Genomic DNA, 19,117 nt, shown 5'->3' with positions numbered 1-19,117 from the left:
CCTGTTTGTAGACTTTTTAATGATGGCCATTCTGACCGGTGTGAGGTGGTACCTCATTATAGTTTTGATTTGCATTTCTCTAAAGATTAGCTGTGGGCTTTTCATATATGGCTTTCATTATGTTGAGGTAATTTCCTTCTATTTCTAGTTTGTTGAATGTTTTTAATCATGAAAGAGTGTTGAATTTTGTAAAATGCCAACAGAAGCAGACCCTGCCATGACCATTTGATCAAAGAATCAATGAATGAAGCTTCTCTCTGGCTGGTCTGGAGTCACATGGTCTCATATCTCTGCTTTCTCTTAGCAGATCAACTTCTGCTCTGCTTGGACTTATCCCACAATTGGTGTCACCAAAGATGCCTGCAGCTCCCAGCCCAGTTATTGGGCTATGCATGGGGCAGATGGTCCAAGAAGGGGATGTGAAAAAGGGAAGAGGGTCAATTAGCATCTTTAGTACTAGTTTATTTCTTTGGAATGTATGAGTTCTGGGAGGATTTGTTGGTTATTATGTTTTAAAATCACAAGAATTTAATTTTTAGTAAAATTAGTATAGAATTAGGACTTTCTACTCCAGAGGTAGCTGGAATAACAGTTTAATTTGGTGTCAGTGTATAAACAATACACTGTTTTGTTTTTCAAGTTTAACAGGAACAAAATTTAAATAATTGATAAAATCTCATGCTGGCAAGAGTACAAGGAAGTGTTGCTGGCAGGATTGTGAATTGCTACATTTTGGAGACCAGATTGAGTACATCTGTGAAACATTAAGTTTTGTTTTATCACTTTTTTTTTCCAATTTAATTAATTAATTAATTAACTTATGGGTGCGTTGGGTCTTTGTTGCTGTGCGCGGGCTTTCTCTAGTTGCGGTGAGTAGGGGCTACCGTTCGTTGTGGTGCGCGGGCTTCTCATTGTGGTGGCTTCTCTTGTTGCAGAGCATGGGCTCTAGATGCCCAGGCTTCAGGAGTTGCGGCTTGCAGGCTCTGGAGTGCAGGCTCAGTAGTTGTGGCGCACAGGGCTTAGTTGGTCCACGGCATGTGGGATCTTCCCGGACCAAGGCTCGAACCTGTGTCCCCTGCATTGGCAGGCAGATTCTTAACCACTGCGCCACCAGGGAAGCCCCTGTTTTATCACTTTTAATCCAGTTTTCACTTTGGGAAATCTATCCTAAAAATATAATTAGATGAGAGCATGTGTAAAATTATATCTTAATGGAGCATATATTTGGTAGTAGCCAAAACAAAGAAGCAAACAAACAAAAACCCTGCAAAATAGCTTGAAACTCCATCAGTGAGAAATAATAAGTTATAAAAGGAATTAAAATCTATATTTTTGATCTGGAAAAATACCCTTGATATATTTTATTGAAGAAAATCTGTTGCAGTGTAATGTGAACAGTATTAGTCCATTAGAAAGCATATATATACATATAATAATATGTACGTGTTTGTGTATATATGTATACATATAAAGAGAGTGGTGTTGGTTTAAAATTTTTTTGTATATGCTATCTGACTGTTTATATATTATATACAGTACATGCATTAAACTGTTTTTTTTTGATGAAGTACAATTTATCAATTTTTTTCTCTTTTTTTTTTTTAAAGCATATATTACTTTTCACATATTTATTTATTTATTTATTTATGGCTGCGTTGGGTCTTTGTTGCTGTGCATGGGCTTTCTCCAGTTGCGGCGAACGGGGGCCACTCTTCGCTGCAGTGCGCGAGCCCCTCATTGCAGTGGCCTCTCATGCTGCGGAGCATGGGCTCCAGGCATGCGGGCCCCAGTAGTTGTGGCACGTGGGCTCAGCAGCTGTGGCTCACAGGCTCTAGAGTGCAGGCTCAGCAGCCGTGGCACACGGGCTCAGCTGCTCCACGGCATGCGGGATCCTCCCGGACCAGGGCTCGAACCCGTGTCCCCTGCACTAGCAGGTGGACTCCCAACCACTGCGCCACCAGGGAAGTCCCCTAAACTGTTGATATTAATTACATATCAGGGAAAGATTGCTACAGAGGGGAGAAGGCAGGAAGAGATCATTAGTTGGTATAGAACTCAAAATTGTTTGACTTATACATAGCATGCATTATATCGACAAAGTATAAGTGAAATAATTCTTAATAAAAAGGAACCTTTGGGGACTTCCCTGGTGGCGCAGTGGTTAAGAATCCGCCTGCCAGTGCAGGGGACACAGGTTCAAGCCACAACTACTGAGCCTGTGCTCTGGAGCCCGCGAGCCACAACTACTGATCCCGAGTGCCACAACTACTGAAGCCCGTGCGCCTAGACCCCGTGCTCCGCAACAAGAGAAGCCACCGCAATGAGAAACCTGCATACTGCAACGAAGAGTAGCCCCCGCTCATTGCTACTAGAGAAAGCCTGTGCACAGCAATGGAGACCCAACGCAGCCAAAAAACAAAAAAAAACAAAAAAAGCACCTTGGACAAAAATGTGGGTTTTCATGTACTTAACACTGAAAAGATAAAGGAGAGTTTGTATGTGATAGCTTTAATAATTTCCCCCTCCCCTAGTTCATAGAAGAAATCTTTTCTAGTGATATGTCTGGTTTTAAAAGTCAGAGCACTGTGGGAATTCCCTGGTGGTCCAGTGGTTAGGACTCCACATTTTCACTGCTGAAGGTGCAAGTTCAATCCCTGGTCTGGGAACTAAAATCCTGCAAGCCATGGGGAGTGGCCAAAAAGAAAATCATAAGAATAATAATAATAAAATGGCTAAAAAGGAAGTCACAGTGTTGTGGATCAGCTTGTAAATTTGCCTGAAATATAGAAACGTTATTTAAAGTATTTCGGTTGTAAATTGCCGAACAACAGTCATTATATATACACTTATATATATATACATACATATATATCTATAAAATATTCCATATATCCCCCATCCATCTATATCTATCTGTTTGTCTATCTGTCTATCTATCTGTCTGTCTGTCTGTCTGTCTGTCTATCTATCTATCTATCTATCTGTCTATCATCTCAGTCTATCCATCTGTCTCCACTGACTTCATCCTAGGGGTGTAGTAGCATTAGATACACAATTTTCTCCACCATTCATTTTCCACCTAATATGTTTAGGAGTATTTTTAAAATGTAAGAGAAGTATTTTCATATTGTTGAAATCTGAAGGATCTAAACTTAATTAGAAAGCACAAAAGCTTATATTGATCTTCAGATTTCAAGTCCCTTTAACTGATGAAGTTTATTTCCTAGATCGTCAGCTGTAGCAAATATGCTTATACTTGTGAGTCTCTAGATTCTCTACATGTTAGAGGCACCTAGCACCCAGACAGATGTTACTACGAGAGCAGGTCTCAGACTGAGTTCCTCTACGTGCACAGACTCTAATTCTCAACCAGCGTGACACATCGGATAGAGGGGAAGAGGTTCTTTGCTCTGTCCTCTGGTCCTTCTAACACCTTGTATCAATGGGTCACTCCAGCGTTATTTGATAACGTTTTTGAGACAGGAGCCGCGTGCTTTGTGGGTCAGCAGCGTAGCAGGATTTCCCTTGAAATAGATGCAAGGTTAGCAGGACCCATGCTTGCGGGGCACCGTGGATGGCTGGGCTCGCCAGCTTCTCATCCGTGTGCGTGCAGAGGCCGTGGGCCCTGCCGTACCAGTACTCACTAACACGTATCTTGTAGTCCACTGATTTTGCCAATGAAAGATAATCTCTGACAATCTTTACATTTCTTACAAAACCTAAGATGTAATACGGACAAGCTAACTCTTTACAATAATTACTCAACGTCTATTAACTAATTCTAATTAATTCACATGTAGCACATTTGCCATACTGAAGTGTAAACAAATTACCAGAAATCCAAATATATTGTCAACTGAAGACATGCTGATGAGATTTTGATATGGAAGAATGTTGAAATAATGTGAAATAGGACAAAATAGCTGAAATGTTTTTGTTTTTTTTTTAAATTTATTTATTTATTTATGGCTGTGTTGGGTCTTCGTTTCTGTGCAAGGGCTTTCTCTAGTTGCGGCAAGCGGGGGCCACTCTTCATCGCGGTGTGCGGGCCTCTCACTATCGCGGCCTCTCTTGTTGCGGAGCACAGGCTCCAGACGCGCAGGCTCAGTAGTTGTGGCTCACGGGCCTAGTTGCTCCGCGGCATGTGGGATCTTCCCGGACCAGGGCTCGAACCCGTGTCCCCTGCACTGGCAGGCAGATTCTCAACCACTGCGCCACCAGGGAAGCCCCTGAAATGTTTTTATATATATATATATTCCATTAATAAACAACTGCACATTTAGATAAACTAGCCTCAATTATTGATTGATTTATAGCCTAAATTATAATTATTGATTATATATAATTATAGTATATAATGTACATAATATTATATAATAATATAATGGATATTATTTGTTTCATTAATTGTTTACATGAACGGAGCATTTATAGCGTGTTCTGTCACTGTACTGTATTTTGGGTCCATAAAGGCAAGCAAAACAGACACAGCTTCTGCCTTCATGGAATTTGGGAGATGAACAATGAACAGGTAAATAAATAAATATATACACATGCAGTACAAATAGTACATGTTATAATTAGAAAGAATTGATTTCTCTGAAAGAGAATGACTCCCTTGTACTTGGGAGCAGGAAAGATCCTGTTTCCTTGTTTTTCTACATCAAATTAAATCTGACTCAGCCTTCATTGATCTTCCTGGCTGGATTGTTAATCTTGGTGATCAAATGGTTCTGCTGTCAGGGTCCCCTAATCTCTTTCTTGAGACGGTTCTAGAGCCATTTGACTTATGGGATCTAAGACAGTTGGAGCAGTGCCTCAGGTTTTCAATATAATATGATAACTTCTGGGATGCTTGCTATTTAAATCTTGTTGGGTCTTTCTACTCCAGAGTTTGTTCTAAGGCGGCATCGTTCCTTCCACACCAGGCTCAGCCATGAGTCTATTTTCCACGGCTTCTAGGGACACTGTGTGTCTCTGGCCTCCACACAGACCCCCCATCAGAGGCCCTGCAGGTGGCAGATGCGGGTTTCCCTACTTGGTGGAAACCATCCCCTTGTCTTTCCAGTCTCTCCTGAGTGCCGGTCTGTTGGAAACTGATGAAGATGCTGCATGATTTAAAAATCCAGAATCAACAGAGCATGTGATGGGCATAGATTCTGAAGGATAAGAGTACAGAGAAGCTGACCTGCCTTCTGGAAGAAAGGGCAGAAGCAAGAGAAAGTATCATTAAAGCTCACACATCTTACTTTTTAGAAAAAGGATTGTTATGTACGTGGACGATAGACGGAGGGGCCGCCTCCAATGTTTTCTTCTCACAGAACTTGTAATAAAAAGGTGATTGACCTTTTGTTCCATTTGTGGGGTTACAAAGTTTTCATGCATACGGAGCTATTGAGACAGTGGTAAAATGGATAACCATTCACTTGGCACTTAGATTCAGAATTTGCTCATGTTTTTCTCCATATTTGCTTCACCTGTCAATCTGTTATATCCATCATATATCTATTATTTTATGTTGAACTATTTCAAAGTAAGTTGCAGGTATGATGACACTTTACCCATAAATACTACAGGATGCATCACCTAAGAATAAGGGTGTTCTCCTACGGAAGCACAATACCACTATTACACCTGAGATACTTAACAACAAAGTAGCCAATCTGTATTCAGCTCTCCTCAATCTCTCCCCAAATTTCTTTGAGCTTTTTTTTTTTTTTTTGATCCAGGATCTTCATCTGGTTATATATTGCACTTGGATTTTATGTTTTATATTATAGAACAAACAATAATAGATTAAACATATGCAAAGTCTCCTTAAAAAGTAGAATGTTTCAGGAAAACAGTGTCTCAATTAGAGAGGAGTGGTCAGGAATGGGGCATGAAAAATGGAAGTCAGATTAGCAGTAAGTCTCCCACATGACCGAGGAGACTGTGACCTAGAGAGTGGGGTGTAAGGGCAGGTGTGTCCTTATAGACGATGTAGGTTTATTTTGCTAACATGGGTTGATAACAGTAACTGTGAAATTAATCCAAGAAATCCCCTGCTCAATTCCAAAACCTGTGCTTCTAATGTTGCTTCACTAGTGTATTTACACATGAATATCTGAGCATATTTGAGAAAACTTGCTGATCAATAAACAAGAGCTGTATCTATAGTTTTTTTCACATTGTTAATAAGTTAGCTTCTAAACGATTTTTTAAAATGATTTAGATAATATTTATATTGGTCTTTGATCGGTTCCTGATGCAGAGTTCCTAAATCCTTTGGAATATCCTAGGTGATAGTAGTGTCTTTTGTTCTGATGAGGAGACTCTTGGTCACCGAATGAGGGGTGGTCACCAAAAAGACCAAGCCATGATTAGAAGTTTGGAATTTTCAGCCCCTCTTTTCATTCTCCAGAGATGGGGCTGGAGCTGGAGTTAATGGGCAATCATGCCTAGTGAAGCTTTCAGAAAAGTTCCAGAAGTGTGGGGTTGGTGACCGCCTGGAGGTGCTGGGAGCATGGCATCCTGGAGGGGGTGTGGAAGCAAGGCACCGCTTCCCCCATACCTCTTCTGTCTGGGTGTTCATATGTACCCTTTATCGTATCCTTTTATAACAAATTGGTAAACACTAATTAAACCATTTTCTTGAGTTCTGTGGGCAAATTAATCGAACCCAAGGATCGGGTCGTGGGTTCCTCTGATTTATAACCAGTCTATCAGAAGCACAGTGACAGCCTGGACTTGTGGTTGCCATCTGAAGTGGGCTGGAGTTAGTCTTGTGGGACTGAGCCCTCAGCCTGTGGAACCTGAGACGAACTCCAGATAGATGTGTCAGAATTGAATTAAACTGTAGGACAGCCAGCCGGCCTCACAGAGAAGCGCCCACACATTTGGTGTCAGAAGAGTTGAGAGATTGGTAGTGGTGTGACGGTAAAAAGATACATAGAAAGATAAAACAAACAAACAGAAAACTAAATTAAAAAAAAGGAAAAAAAGATACATAGGAGGAAGATTGAGGTTTTCTTTACAAGCCTATTTGAGAAGATGTGCCAGTCAACGCACAAGAACTGTCTATAATTTTATTTCACATTGTAAATAAGTTAGCATTTGTGTTATTTTTTAAAGTAAACTTTAAAGACCTTTAAAAAATGTCCATTGTTCATCACTAATCAGGGAAATGGAAATCAAATCCACAATGACATATCACTTCACTTCTGTTGGATGGCTACTATCAAAAAACAGACAATAAGAAGTATTGGCAGGGATGTGGAGAAACTGGAACCCTTGAGCACTTTGATGGACATGTATCAATAAAATGGGTGCAGCCGCTACAGAAAACAGTATGGAGGTTCCGCAAAAAATTAAAAATAGAATTAACATATGATTCAGCAACTCCACTTCTGTGTATTTGTCCAAAGGTATTGAAAGCAGGATCTCAAAGAGATTTTGCACACTCATATTCATAGCAGCATTATTCACAGTAGCTAAGATGTGGAAGCAACCCAAACTGATCACTGAGAAACCCAAGTTGATTATCATCCGTCATTGGATGGATGAATGGATAAACAAAATGTGGTATTATATTAATCAGTGTTTTCCAGAACCAACAGGATGTGTAAATATACATGTATTCCAGTATGTGTGTGTGTGTGTGTACACACACACACACACACATACATACATACATATTCCAGTACAGGTCTGAAGTCCTGATAACCAGGGGATCTGATATTGTAGGTTCCACTATGAAAGTTAGCAGGCTCAAGACCCTGGAAAAGCCAGTGTTTCAGTTCAAGTCTTGAGGCAGGAAAAGACACGTGTCCCCCTTAACAGGCAGGAGGAGTTCATTCTTACTCAAGGGAAAGTCAGCCTCTTTGTTTTCTTCAGACCTTCGATGGATTGGATGAGGGCTACCTACATTACTAACACAGGCAAACATATGTACATTGGAATATTATTCAGCACTGAAAAGGAAGGGAATTCTGACACATGCCATCCCATGGATGAACCTTGAGGACATAATGCTAAGTGAAATAAGCCAGTCACAGAAAGACAAATATTGTATGATTCCACCTATATGAGTATCTGGAGTAGTCAAAATTATTGAGATAGAAAGTGGAATGGTGGTGACCAGGGCCTGGGGGAGGGGAAAGGGAGTTCTTAGTTCAACGAGTATGGACGTTCATTTTTGCAAGATGAAAAAGTTCTGGAGAAAGATGGTGGTGATGGTTGCACAACAGGGTAAATGCACTTAACACTACTGAATTGTACCCTAAAAGTTGTTAAGATGGTAAATTTTATGGTATGTGTTTTTAAACCACAATTTGAAAAAAAAAAAATCTAGGGCCACAGGAGGCACTGTAGGTAAAGGACAGTCCTGGGAATCAAAATGCCTTTCTCTGTACTGATGAGAGTGGAAGAGACCTGAAAGAGAAGTGAATATCCTTCCACAGAGGAATGAGATGAAACCCAAGGGTGAAGGGACCAGACCTAGTCACACAACTGTAATCAGGACACAGATTTTCTGAGTGCTGACTGGGGCTTTGTCCGCCACGCACTGCCACCTTCTGGAGCCTGAGATTATGTGTACAGTGCCTCCTACAGTCCTCTTCGTGTTGCAAATCCATGACATACGGAAGTTTCCCCAAATGAGATACCTTTCCTTATCTGGGATGGGGTGAGGATTATAAATTCAAAACTTAACGATATTGGGACTTCCCTGGTGGCGCAGTGGTTAAGAATCTGCCTGCCAATGCAGGGGACACAGGTTTGATCCCTGGTCCAGGAAGATCCCACATGCCGCGGAGCAACTAAGCCTGTGTGCCACAACTACTGAGCCCGCATGCCACAACTACTGAAGCCCATGTGCCTAGAGCCCGTGCTCTGCAAAGAGAGAAGCCACTGCAATGAGAAGCCCATGCACTGCAACGAAGTGTAGCCCCCACTCGCCGCAACTAGAGAAAAGCCCACGTGCAGCAACAAAGACCCAACGCAGCCAAAAATAAATTTAAAAATAAATAAATTTATTAAAAAAAAAAGTCAACCATATTAAAGAGAAGTTAAAAAGTGACTTCAAAAGGGTAAGGTGGATACAAACGACTATATATAAAATAGATAAACAACAAGGACCTACTGTATAGCTCGGAACTATATTCAGTATTCTGTAATAAACCATAATGGAAAAGAATCTGAAAAAGAATATGTATATAGATATAACTGAATCACTTTGCTGTACACTGGAAACTAACACAACATTGTAAATCAACTACACTTCAATTTAAAAAAAGGTAAGGTGGTAAATTTTATGTTACGTGTATTTTAACACAATTTTTTTTAAATTGAAAAGATGTGGTACATATACAGTAGAATACTACTCCCCCATGAGAAAGGGGGAAATCTTGCCATTTGTGACAACATGGATGGACCTTGAGGGTATTATGCTAAGTGTGATAAGTCAGACCAATAAAGACAAATACTGTTTGATTTCACTTACATGTGGAATATAAAAAACAAACAGACAAACAAAACAAAACAAAACTCAGATACAGAGAGCAGATTGGTGGTTATCAGAGGGGAAGGGGCTTGGGGAGGGTGGGTGAAATGGGTGAAGGGGATCAGTTGTACAGTAACAGATGTTAACTAGACTTACTGTGGTGATCACTTTGTAGCGCACACAAAGATTGAATTATGTTATACACCTGAAATAACATAATGTCATATGCCAATTTTACCTCAATTACAAAAACTCAAAAAATGTCTACAGTTAATGATTTAAGATTAGTGTTCTAAAATACTGAAGGAGTTTAATAGTCACCAGCAGAGCCCAGTTTATACTTTCTTTTATTTGACTTGTTATCCTTGGTTAATTATTACTAATACTGCTGGCTGATAAGTGATAGTGAAAATTTCACGTGAATTTTGTATTGCGTCGTGATCACTTCTCTTGAGTGTGGAAATACGAACTTGGGTCTGGATTGTGTTTAATTTTTGAAACTAATAGAAACTCATTATTTAGTTTAAAATATGTAAACAGCTGTAGCTGTGAGATAACAGATTATGCTTTTGGTTAAAATTCTGGAAATCACCCTCTTATTTTTATACCAGTGGTAGAACAAAGAGGCTTATATTTAAAAGGAATAGACAAAAATCAGCAAATTCATTTTAAATGCAGTGCATTCAGATGTAATTAACAATAAATGCAATTTATGAACTCTGACATATTAGACATGTTTTACGATACTTCACGATTATCTAATACAGCTTTTGCAAATTTTCCTATAAAATTATATTTCTGTTGAGCAATCAGACTTGGTAATAAAACAATCTGAGATTAAGAGAGTCTTTATGTTTATATTTTGAGTAGCAGGAAAACACAAGAAGAGAAGTTGCAGATTTCCAATAGAGGACTAAACATAATGGAATTTAATTTTACCTGAGACTTTATATGTTTGCAATTTTCTACTGTTTTTTCCTCTCACGGATAGATTTTCACCAGTAAGATCGTTGAGCTGAAGTGTCTATGTGTTTTCATTGTTACTAGGTATTGCCAGATTCGTTTCCAAAACAACTTTATTATTTTATATTTTTGAAAGAGTACCCTTTACTCACATTCTAACTAGCAATCATAATTAACAATTAATCATCAATGTTTATTATCTTTACTAATTTTCATTTCCTGGATTATTTTGCCTTATTTTATTCCTTTTCTAATTTCTTCAGATAAGCATTTGATTCCTTTGAATATCATATGTTTTGATCGTAGCTTTGTTTTCAATGCCATAATTTTATTAATGAGTATTGCCTTTGCTCTTTTAGTATATAAATTGCTTTCCTTCTCTTTGCTTTCTGGGTAGTTTCTAACTTCAGTTTTCCATACCTTTTTGCTTCACAGTTTGTGAACGTATTGTTACATTTTCAAGTAAACAACTCTTTGACCTTTCGTAATGATTTCTACTTCTATTAACTACAGCCAATGAATGTGATATTTCAGTTATCTGTTGCTAAGTAACAAACCACCCTAACTTAGTGGCTTATAAAAGTGATGATTTGTTACTTTTGTGATTCTGTGGGCTTCCCACCTCAGTTCTCTCTTGTGGCTGCAGGTCCCTGGCAGCCTGGCTGGGCTGGAATGTTCGAGATGACCTCACTCACACATGTGGCAGCAGATGCTGGCTCTTGGCTGGGCAGTTTGGTGCCTCTTCATGTGTCTTCTCATTCCCCAGTAGAGGTGAGATTGACTTTCTTACACGGTGGTCTCAGGGAAGCAGTCCAAGAGAGTGGAAGCTGGAACTCAGTCATATCTGCCATATCCTACTGGTCAAAGCAACTCACAAGCTCAGCTCAGATTCAGGGGCAAGAAATTAGAGAACCTTTTGACAGAATACAGAGTCACTTTGCAAATGGGTTTCCTCCAGAGGGTTTGTTCTCACAGTCTTTGCAAACTATCCATCACACAAGCCTGTAAAAAACTCTACTTTTTTTGAGTCATTAGTTAAATTTTGTAAGTGTTTCTTGTACATTTGGGGAAAAAAAATCTCTTTTTAATAGACATGAGTAAGCATCACCCTCTTTTTTGAATATCCTTATACTAAATAATATAATAAATAATATAACATCAGTAATTGTAAAGTTAAAACCGAAGGAGAAACAACGGGAAATACATAGAAAAAACACTAGTTGTAGGAGACTTTAGTTGATCTCCATTAGTCTGTGACAGACCATATTAAAAAAAAAAAAAAGATATTGAAGATTTAAATAATAAAATTAATAAGATTGTACCTTATTTTCAAGTGCCTGTGTTATATTCACACAAATGACAGTATTATTAATCTACAGAGAAACTCTAACTAAATTTTGTAAATAGAAATAGTAAAAGAAAATTATAATGCAATGAGTAGAAATTAGTAAGACAATGGAAAAAATGCTTGAAAAATTAAAACAAATTAATAAATACCTCTTAAAATGACTTTTTGAGTCAAAGTAGGAATCCAAACCAAATTGTCAGATTTTCTTTAAAATATTAATGATAAAAACGTTGCTTATCAAATAGGATTTAATTTCACTCAGCAATGCTCATAGGAAATTTAATAGACTATATATTGAGATCAAATAAGAAAGGAAATGAATGTTTAAGCATTCCACTGAAGAAGTTAGAACAAAGAACAACAAAATAAACTTAAGACAAGTAGAATGAGGCAAATCACAAAGATAATAAGTAAAACCATCTGTTGATTACTTCAACAACAATAACAAAACAAACAAGTTTTGGCTATCCTCCCATGAAATAAAGGGAGAAATCACAAGTAGACAATTTTTGAAAAAGAGAGAGAGCCACAGATTGAAATTGAAATGGAAAACCAGAGAAGAAACTATCTTGCATAAATCTATCAAATGAAATTTGAAATTGTTCAAAATGGATGATCTCATACAATAGAATTTAAGCTCCATGAAGCAGGAGTTTTCAATTTTTCTTTCTTTCTAGTACCTAGAACATTAATGAAGAACTAAATGTTGACTGCCCTTCATCTGGCAACCACCTTCCCTGCTTTATTCTTTCATTTTCCTTGTACACAATATAGAAATGTATGTAAACTCCCATTCCCCCTTATTATTACTGCAAAAATTTGTTCATTTGTTACTTTCTTTTTAGCATCTGTAATAGCTCTAGAAATGTCCCCTTTTTCATTTGTTAGTGCAACTTTGTACTTTCCTTTTTTTCTTCGATTTGTCTTCCCCCAAATTATTCATTTTGCCATTTCAAATAACCAATTTTCTTTATCCTCTCTATTGCGTGGTCGCTTGCTATCTATTTCATTAACTTCTTCTCTTCTTTTTATATTTCTTTATCTTTAAGCTTAATTTGCTTTTACTTTAATTTTTTTTAGGACCGTGTGAACTATATTCACTTTTTTTATTCTTCTTTTCTAAAATATGCAATTGAAACTGTCATTTGCATCATAAAAATAGATTTAAATGCATCTCACAAACTGTGAATGTCCCACACATTTTGCTACTTTCAGGAATTTCATCAGGTCTTGCTTGGGTCTATTTTTCTGAGTTTCCACTTGGTGAGAACTTTCAAACTGCAGTTTGAGGTCCTTCATAGATTAAGAAAGGTATTTTCTTTCTACAAGCTTTTAAATCATTGTCTTTTAATCTATCGCCCACCCCCCTGCCCCTAACATCTCCTGTGTTGTACATGTTAGCTCTCTACTCTGTGTTTTGAGGTTTTACTTCCACTTAAACCAACAGGCCAGTAATTCAGAGCTCAAAAGTGACCATCCTTTCCTTTCTAATTCGTCTATTAAACTGTTTCATTGGAAAATGATGGGGATCTTTTTTAGTTTCTAAGAAAACTTCCTGCAGTTGAATTTTCTATTAATTTTTAGAACTCAAATTGTCCATCGCCTCTGTTTTGCATGTTCGTGAGAGGATTCCTGTTTCTCTTTCCTTCTGTGCCTGTTCACCTCTCCTAAGCATCCTATCATCAGTTTTCTTTACTCGCTCAGCTGCTGGGAAACCAAGTCCTCTCCATCCGGATAAGCCGGCCTGGTGCCGGCAGAGAAGCTTGCCGTCTACAGATGAGACATGGGCGTTGGGGAGGCTTTCGTTTCCTCTCACCCCTTACATTGTCCCAGCTCCAGGGACGGGAGGAATACCTCCACTCACCTGGTTCCTCCATGCCCTCTCCAGGTCAAGGACACCTGGCACACTCATGGGGGACTGATGGCCCCAATGCCTGGGCCCACAGATTTCTGCTCTGCCATTTATTCGAAGATCCACTGAGACTCCAGTCCCAGATTCAATACTGTACCTAACCTTGCTTTGGGGGAAGAAGCCTCACATCATTTTTCTTTGTCTAAGACCTGTCAGAGCCCAACATCCAGCTGCCTCTGGGTTCCTCTGTAGTTTGGCTCAAGAAAGACGGATAACTCAGAGCCTGTACGAAGGAGAAGAAAAATGGATTCAGGCTGCATTTTTCTCAGAATACGCTGGGCTTCCTTTGGTTTTTCTTTAATTCGAGGTGATTCCCTCCTTACATGGTGACCCACAATTCTGATTTCCTATTTCCCTTTCTGAAGAGGTGACTGAATTTATTCTGGGTCCACAAAGAAAAGACAGATCCCTTCAATACATCTCCACAGAATAACACTTTTAAAGATGTTGTTTTCTTAAGTTTCCTAATTCTACTAAATAATTGAAGTTATCAAAAAGTAACTTTATAGTAGAAATGGAAATAAGATTCTTCTTAATGAATGAGCTAGTTTTTCCAGCAATAAATGCTAGATGGAATATAAAACAAAAATTTCTCTTTACATTGTAATTTTTAACATGAAGACATTTGGAAAAATTCTGGAAGAACATTCGAAACACCGAGTTTTTTGGTTGTAGGAATATAAATATCCTCAAGCTAGCAGAATTAGTTAGGATGTTTTGGGATCCGTTAACATCTAATCTTGTCTCGAATTGGCTTAAAGAATAAGGCACAGGTATTACTCAGTGTAAAACATCCCCAAGTAGGGAACACGAGGAGCTGATTAATTCAGCAGCACAACAGTGCAGTTAGAGACCCAGGTTTTCTTCCTACCCTCCACCTGTCGGCCTGGACAGCACAGCAGCTGGTGGGTGGCCAGCACAGTTCTGTGTTGTCATATGTCAACATCTGGCAGTGCAGGAAGGATGTCTTTTTCTTGGGTTGCTCTTTAAAGAAGATGAATGCTTTCTCATGAGCCCCCAAAGAGACCGCCCCTCCCATCTGATTGTTAGAAACCTCTCTTATCCGTCCACTCCTAGCAATCAATGCTGATGCGGATGGAATCACCAGGGCTGCGTTGCAGTGATTAGAATGGAAGCTTGCAGTGGTCAGCCTCCCAGCAAAATGGCTATCTAAACAAGATCAGTTTCTGGATTTGGGGCAGGAAAGAGTCTGTTAGGAGGGTAAAACAAAATCGGGCATACAGATGTGTCTGACTTCAGAGGCCGTACATCTCACCCCCATCATTTTACTTCTCACATTTAATAAGCACAATTGCAAATAGGATTAAAATTAAAATATAAAATTTAAATTGAAATTGAAAAATGTTTGCAAACTCTGCTTTATTCGTTTTTAAAGACAGAGAGAATTTCATAAGTAATGTTCCCTGCATGGATAGAATTAATCCTTTCTTCCAACATTTCTGAGATGGTCAAATCTGACCAGGTATTATTTGAGTGCCCCTCTTTGTCAATGTGTATTGTCTGTGTCATGCATGTAAAATAGAAAAATTAGTTGACGTGTATGAAATAGATAGATGGTCACATGGACTGCCACATATTCATCTTAATACTGATGAAAATATTCTCCTAAGTATTATAAAGGTAAAGAATAACAAACTAAATTGCACTTTAATTGAAAATAGTATTAAACAGAAATTTCTTAAAAACACACACTTAAATAAACACTCAAGAGAATTAAATCTGAAAGCACTTACACTACACATTGAGGACAATGCACAAATGAAACTGAATTCTTAGCGGATTTTTTTTCCAAAACGGACAAAAATTAAGCTCCAGTAAATACATACACCTCATTTGACTATAACTATTAAGAAATAGAAATCAACATCGCAGGCGCTGACATTATTTTTTGTATAAGAAATGACCAGTGTTGTCTATGTTTAAAATCACACCCTTACTTCCTGGTTCAGTTTCACAGAGCGATTAGCACTTGGCCTTCCAACTCAAGTTTCACTATAATTATAATAGCAACTGACTGCATGTATATATTTCTACAAGAAAACAACATGATTTTTTCTGAAATTAATAATTATTTGCATCAAGCCATCTTCCATATTCTGAGCACGTGAGGAAGCCAGCTTTACCTAGATCTATTTTTAGGTACATACGCATTTCTAGAAGAGCTGCTATCTCCATGCTTGAGTTGTCCAAATCCTTATGAAAGACACTTTTTTCCTCAAAGAAATGGGTAAAGGATAGATTTCTCAAACCAGCTAATTCTTTATAGGATTGTTAAGCCAGAAGTTTAAAATTAAGCTTTCTGAGTTTTTTTGAGGTTGTCACTACAAGAAGCAAGCAGTCAGAGTAGATGTTTGTTTTATGCTGTGTTTCATCCATCAGACAAACTCCTGACTTCAGTTCTTTTCAAATATACTCTCCCGTGTTCCTGTCTACCCTCTCCTGAATAGATGGGACGGGAAACATGGGACTCACTTTGTTTATTCAGTTTGTTTCAGCTCTGTTGCAGGAGAATGGTTTACACTCCAATTGAGAAAAAGAAGTGGGTGAAAAGGAGCTGAACCACGGAAGAGAACTGTTTCTCAGGTCCAGCCCTGAATAAACGTGAATGTGGTGAGCTAGTCAATGACTATGGACTGCTTGCTATCTGTTGAACAGAATTTCAGTTAAATTATTGTCACACCCTTTCCTTTGCAGGAAACAGATCCTTGATTGATGGAGTAATAACTTCCTTTTGTTCCTCTAATAAGAAATACGAGAGCACATAAATGCCACTTCGTTTTCTACCTGTCTTCTGAGAAACCGCATTGTGTGATGGCTGTGGAGGACATCTCCTGGCCATGTCCAGTCTGGGCCAGCTGCCCTGCTGCCTTCGGTCGAGGGGGCACTAGCCCTCCTCTGCCGGGGCTGCCCGCTGGTGGTCCAAGACCAGCTCCTGGTTCCACGCTGGCTGCAGGCAGACTGCTCAGTGGCTCTCCCAGGAGAGCAGCTGAGGGCAAAGGTGATTCCCTAAAGCAAGTTATTCCCTCTCTCTTCAGAACTTTTACAGCAGAACACGGAGCGGGGCGGCCTGCCAGAAGGGGAAGAATGTCCATTCACAGAAAGAAGCGGTGGCTGCAGGTGTCCAGGGTGCAAACGAGAGTAATTGGTTTCTAGCACCGCCTTGAATTCTTTTATTTCTCTCTGTATTTAGGTACTATGAATGCACACACATATAATCTGAGAGAGTTTCGATTACTTTCCGTCAGAAAGTAATCCCCAAACTTGTCCTTTTTGAAAAAATTGAAATGTTATCTAGTATGTTTTACCGTGATTGATCTGGAAACAAGGACTGTCACAAAGGAGTTGCATTACACGAAAGAATCTGCACGCTCACTCATAGAAGACAACTTCCACCTGAGAACAGCTAACTGGGGGGACCACGGGAATCACTAAAACCTTTTTTTAAACAGAAAAAAAATTTTAAGTCATTTTGAAAGGTCTTGGAACTTGCAGATGCAAAGGGAAAAACAACAATCCCCAGAGGTAAAAATGAATAAGGCAGATGACATCGCACTTAGTGAGACAAGGATGAAACAGGCGGTCCTGGGAGGGAGCTCAGAGACACCTGGTCAAGGTGACTATGTGCTCTTCTCCAGCAGGTGTGTGCAGCTGTGACCAGGGGACAGGTACAAAGACGTCTATTGCAGCACTGTTTGTAAGAATGAAAAATATTCCATGGACTGAATAAATGAAACATTCCGTTCATAAAATGAATGAATGAAATAGATTCCACATGACGAATGAATGTAATGAATGGAAATGAATGAAAAATGGGAACATCTTAAAGGTAGCTTGTTCTACATTCCTGTAAGTCTCCTTACAGCTCTCAGGGACAGTTATCACCCCATCCAACAGACGAGGACACTGAATCACAGGCGGGATTGGTGTCCTTACAGCCACGCCACGTCCAACAGTAGAGATTTGAAACTATAGTCTGTCTGGGTCGAGTCGGGTCGTCTTGTATACAGGTTAGATTGGGGCAGAGTCAGCCTAATGTGGACGAGCAGATAAGCTGCTTTAGGGAAAGAGCAGTTAATGACGCGACCCAGGCATCTGGAGCTGAGCTAAGACCGATTCTCCCCCAAGTGGTGTCAGACGGAGCAGGGGCTTGCAGCTCCAGAGGTGGGACAGCTCCGGGGGACTGGCCATCCTGTGGGTGACTGCCTCTCTAGCAGTGAGTCCCAGGAGGAAGAGGATTGCTTAGGGTCCCTTTCCAAATGCGTACACCTGCATATAAAGAATCCCCTGCGTACCTGATCTAAATAGGTCCCCCAAATTTAGGCACATTCTTCTTATTACATTGCTAAGGTGATAGTGGGGAGAATACTCCCCAGCGGACTTTTATGCCTCGTCTGAGGACATTTCATTTTATTTCCCACTTAGAGACTGTTAATAAATCACTCTCCAGCTGACTACAGTTCAATGCTAGTGTACTTAGCTTATCTGACCTTGGCATTCATTAATTTTAATCACACCAGCAGGAACTTATTAATGTTCTTTTCCCCCTTCCCTGCAAAGCCACGTGGCCCCAAGTGGACCCAGTTCTCTCCTAATGCCTGAGGGGGAGCTCCTTAGACACCTTTCTATCTTAAAAGTTGTCCGGAGGGTGCTGGTCCAAACCCCCAAGTCCTTCCCGTCAGTAGATTTAAGGGGCCCGTTTGTGCATGAGTGTTCTGAGATGCCATTAAAATTCTTACAAAAACTGAAAGTGAAATGAGGAAGACTGATTGAGCAATCACATAGAAGGGCGAATGCCAGGAAGACCTATCGTACAGTAGGGGCAGAGATGCAGCCGGGCAGAGAGAAGAAAATTCAGGAGAACTCTCCGGAGGGCGAGCGCCGGGCTGGGCCATGTAGTCAATGTAGGACATCAACAAACACAGATAACAGGAAATGATCCATTCTCTGTGGTCACTTATTCTAAGGGCCCGAACCTTCGAAGTTCGAGGAGGGAAATGGATGAGTCCACAGAGGAGCAGTCACGCCTTTCTCGCCCTAATACCAGAGACGAAATGAAACTGAAGGAGACAGTCTCCATCCTCCCCCAGGAGGAAAGCCCCTCTGTGCGCTTCTCCAAAGATGGAAAGCTGCTGGCCGTGACGCTGCTGCTGGCCCTGCTGTCCTGCTGCCTCACGGTGCTGTCCTTCTGCCGCGTGGCCGCCCTGCAAGCGGAGCTGGGAAGGCTCCGGGCGGAGCTGCGGGAGCTGCCCGGCGCCCCCCAGGCGGCAGCCGCAGCCCCCGGGGCCGCCCTGCGGGAGGCTGCGGCCGCCACCTCCGCGCTGCAGGTGAGTCTGCGGCAGCCCCAGCCCCATGCTCCCGCGCCCAGACGCCCTGGCAATAACGGGGGGCTCTT

At 40.2% G+C, this 19,117-nt stretch overlaps 1 protein-coding gene across 3 annotated transcripts in view; it reads left to right on the top strand.

Moving 5' to 3' along the window:
• Positions 1 to 7,937: 7,937 nt before the first annotated feature.
• TNFSF13B (TNF superfamily member 13b) overlaps positions 7,938 to 19,117 on the top strand; it is a 52,420-nt gene continuing 41,240 nt past the window's right edge. For 2 of the 3 annotated variants that reach the window (XM_082435290.1, XM_082435288.1), the window contains exon 1: positions 15,051 to 19,049. In XM_082435290.1, the coding sequence (XP_082291416.1) occupies positions 18,720 to 19,049 (330 nt within the window). In that variant the 5' untranslated portion in view covers positions 15,051 to 18,719. Of the gene's footprint in view, positions 11,216 to 15,050; positions 19,050 to 19,117 lie in introns of those variants that run through there. The other variant, XM_082435289.1, reaches the window with a different exon arrangement.

Source organism: Balaenoptera physalus, assembly GCF_965194825.1.
Source record: "Balaenoptera physalus genome assembly, chromosome: 18".
NCBI classification, from domain to species: domain Eukaryota; kingdom Metazoa; phylum Chordata; class Mammalia; order Artiodactyla; family Balaenopteridae; genus Balaenoptera; species Balaenoptera physalus.
Note: the sequence above shows the minus strand (reverse complement) of the source record. Positions and strands in the feature narration are given on the sequence as shown.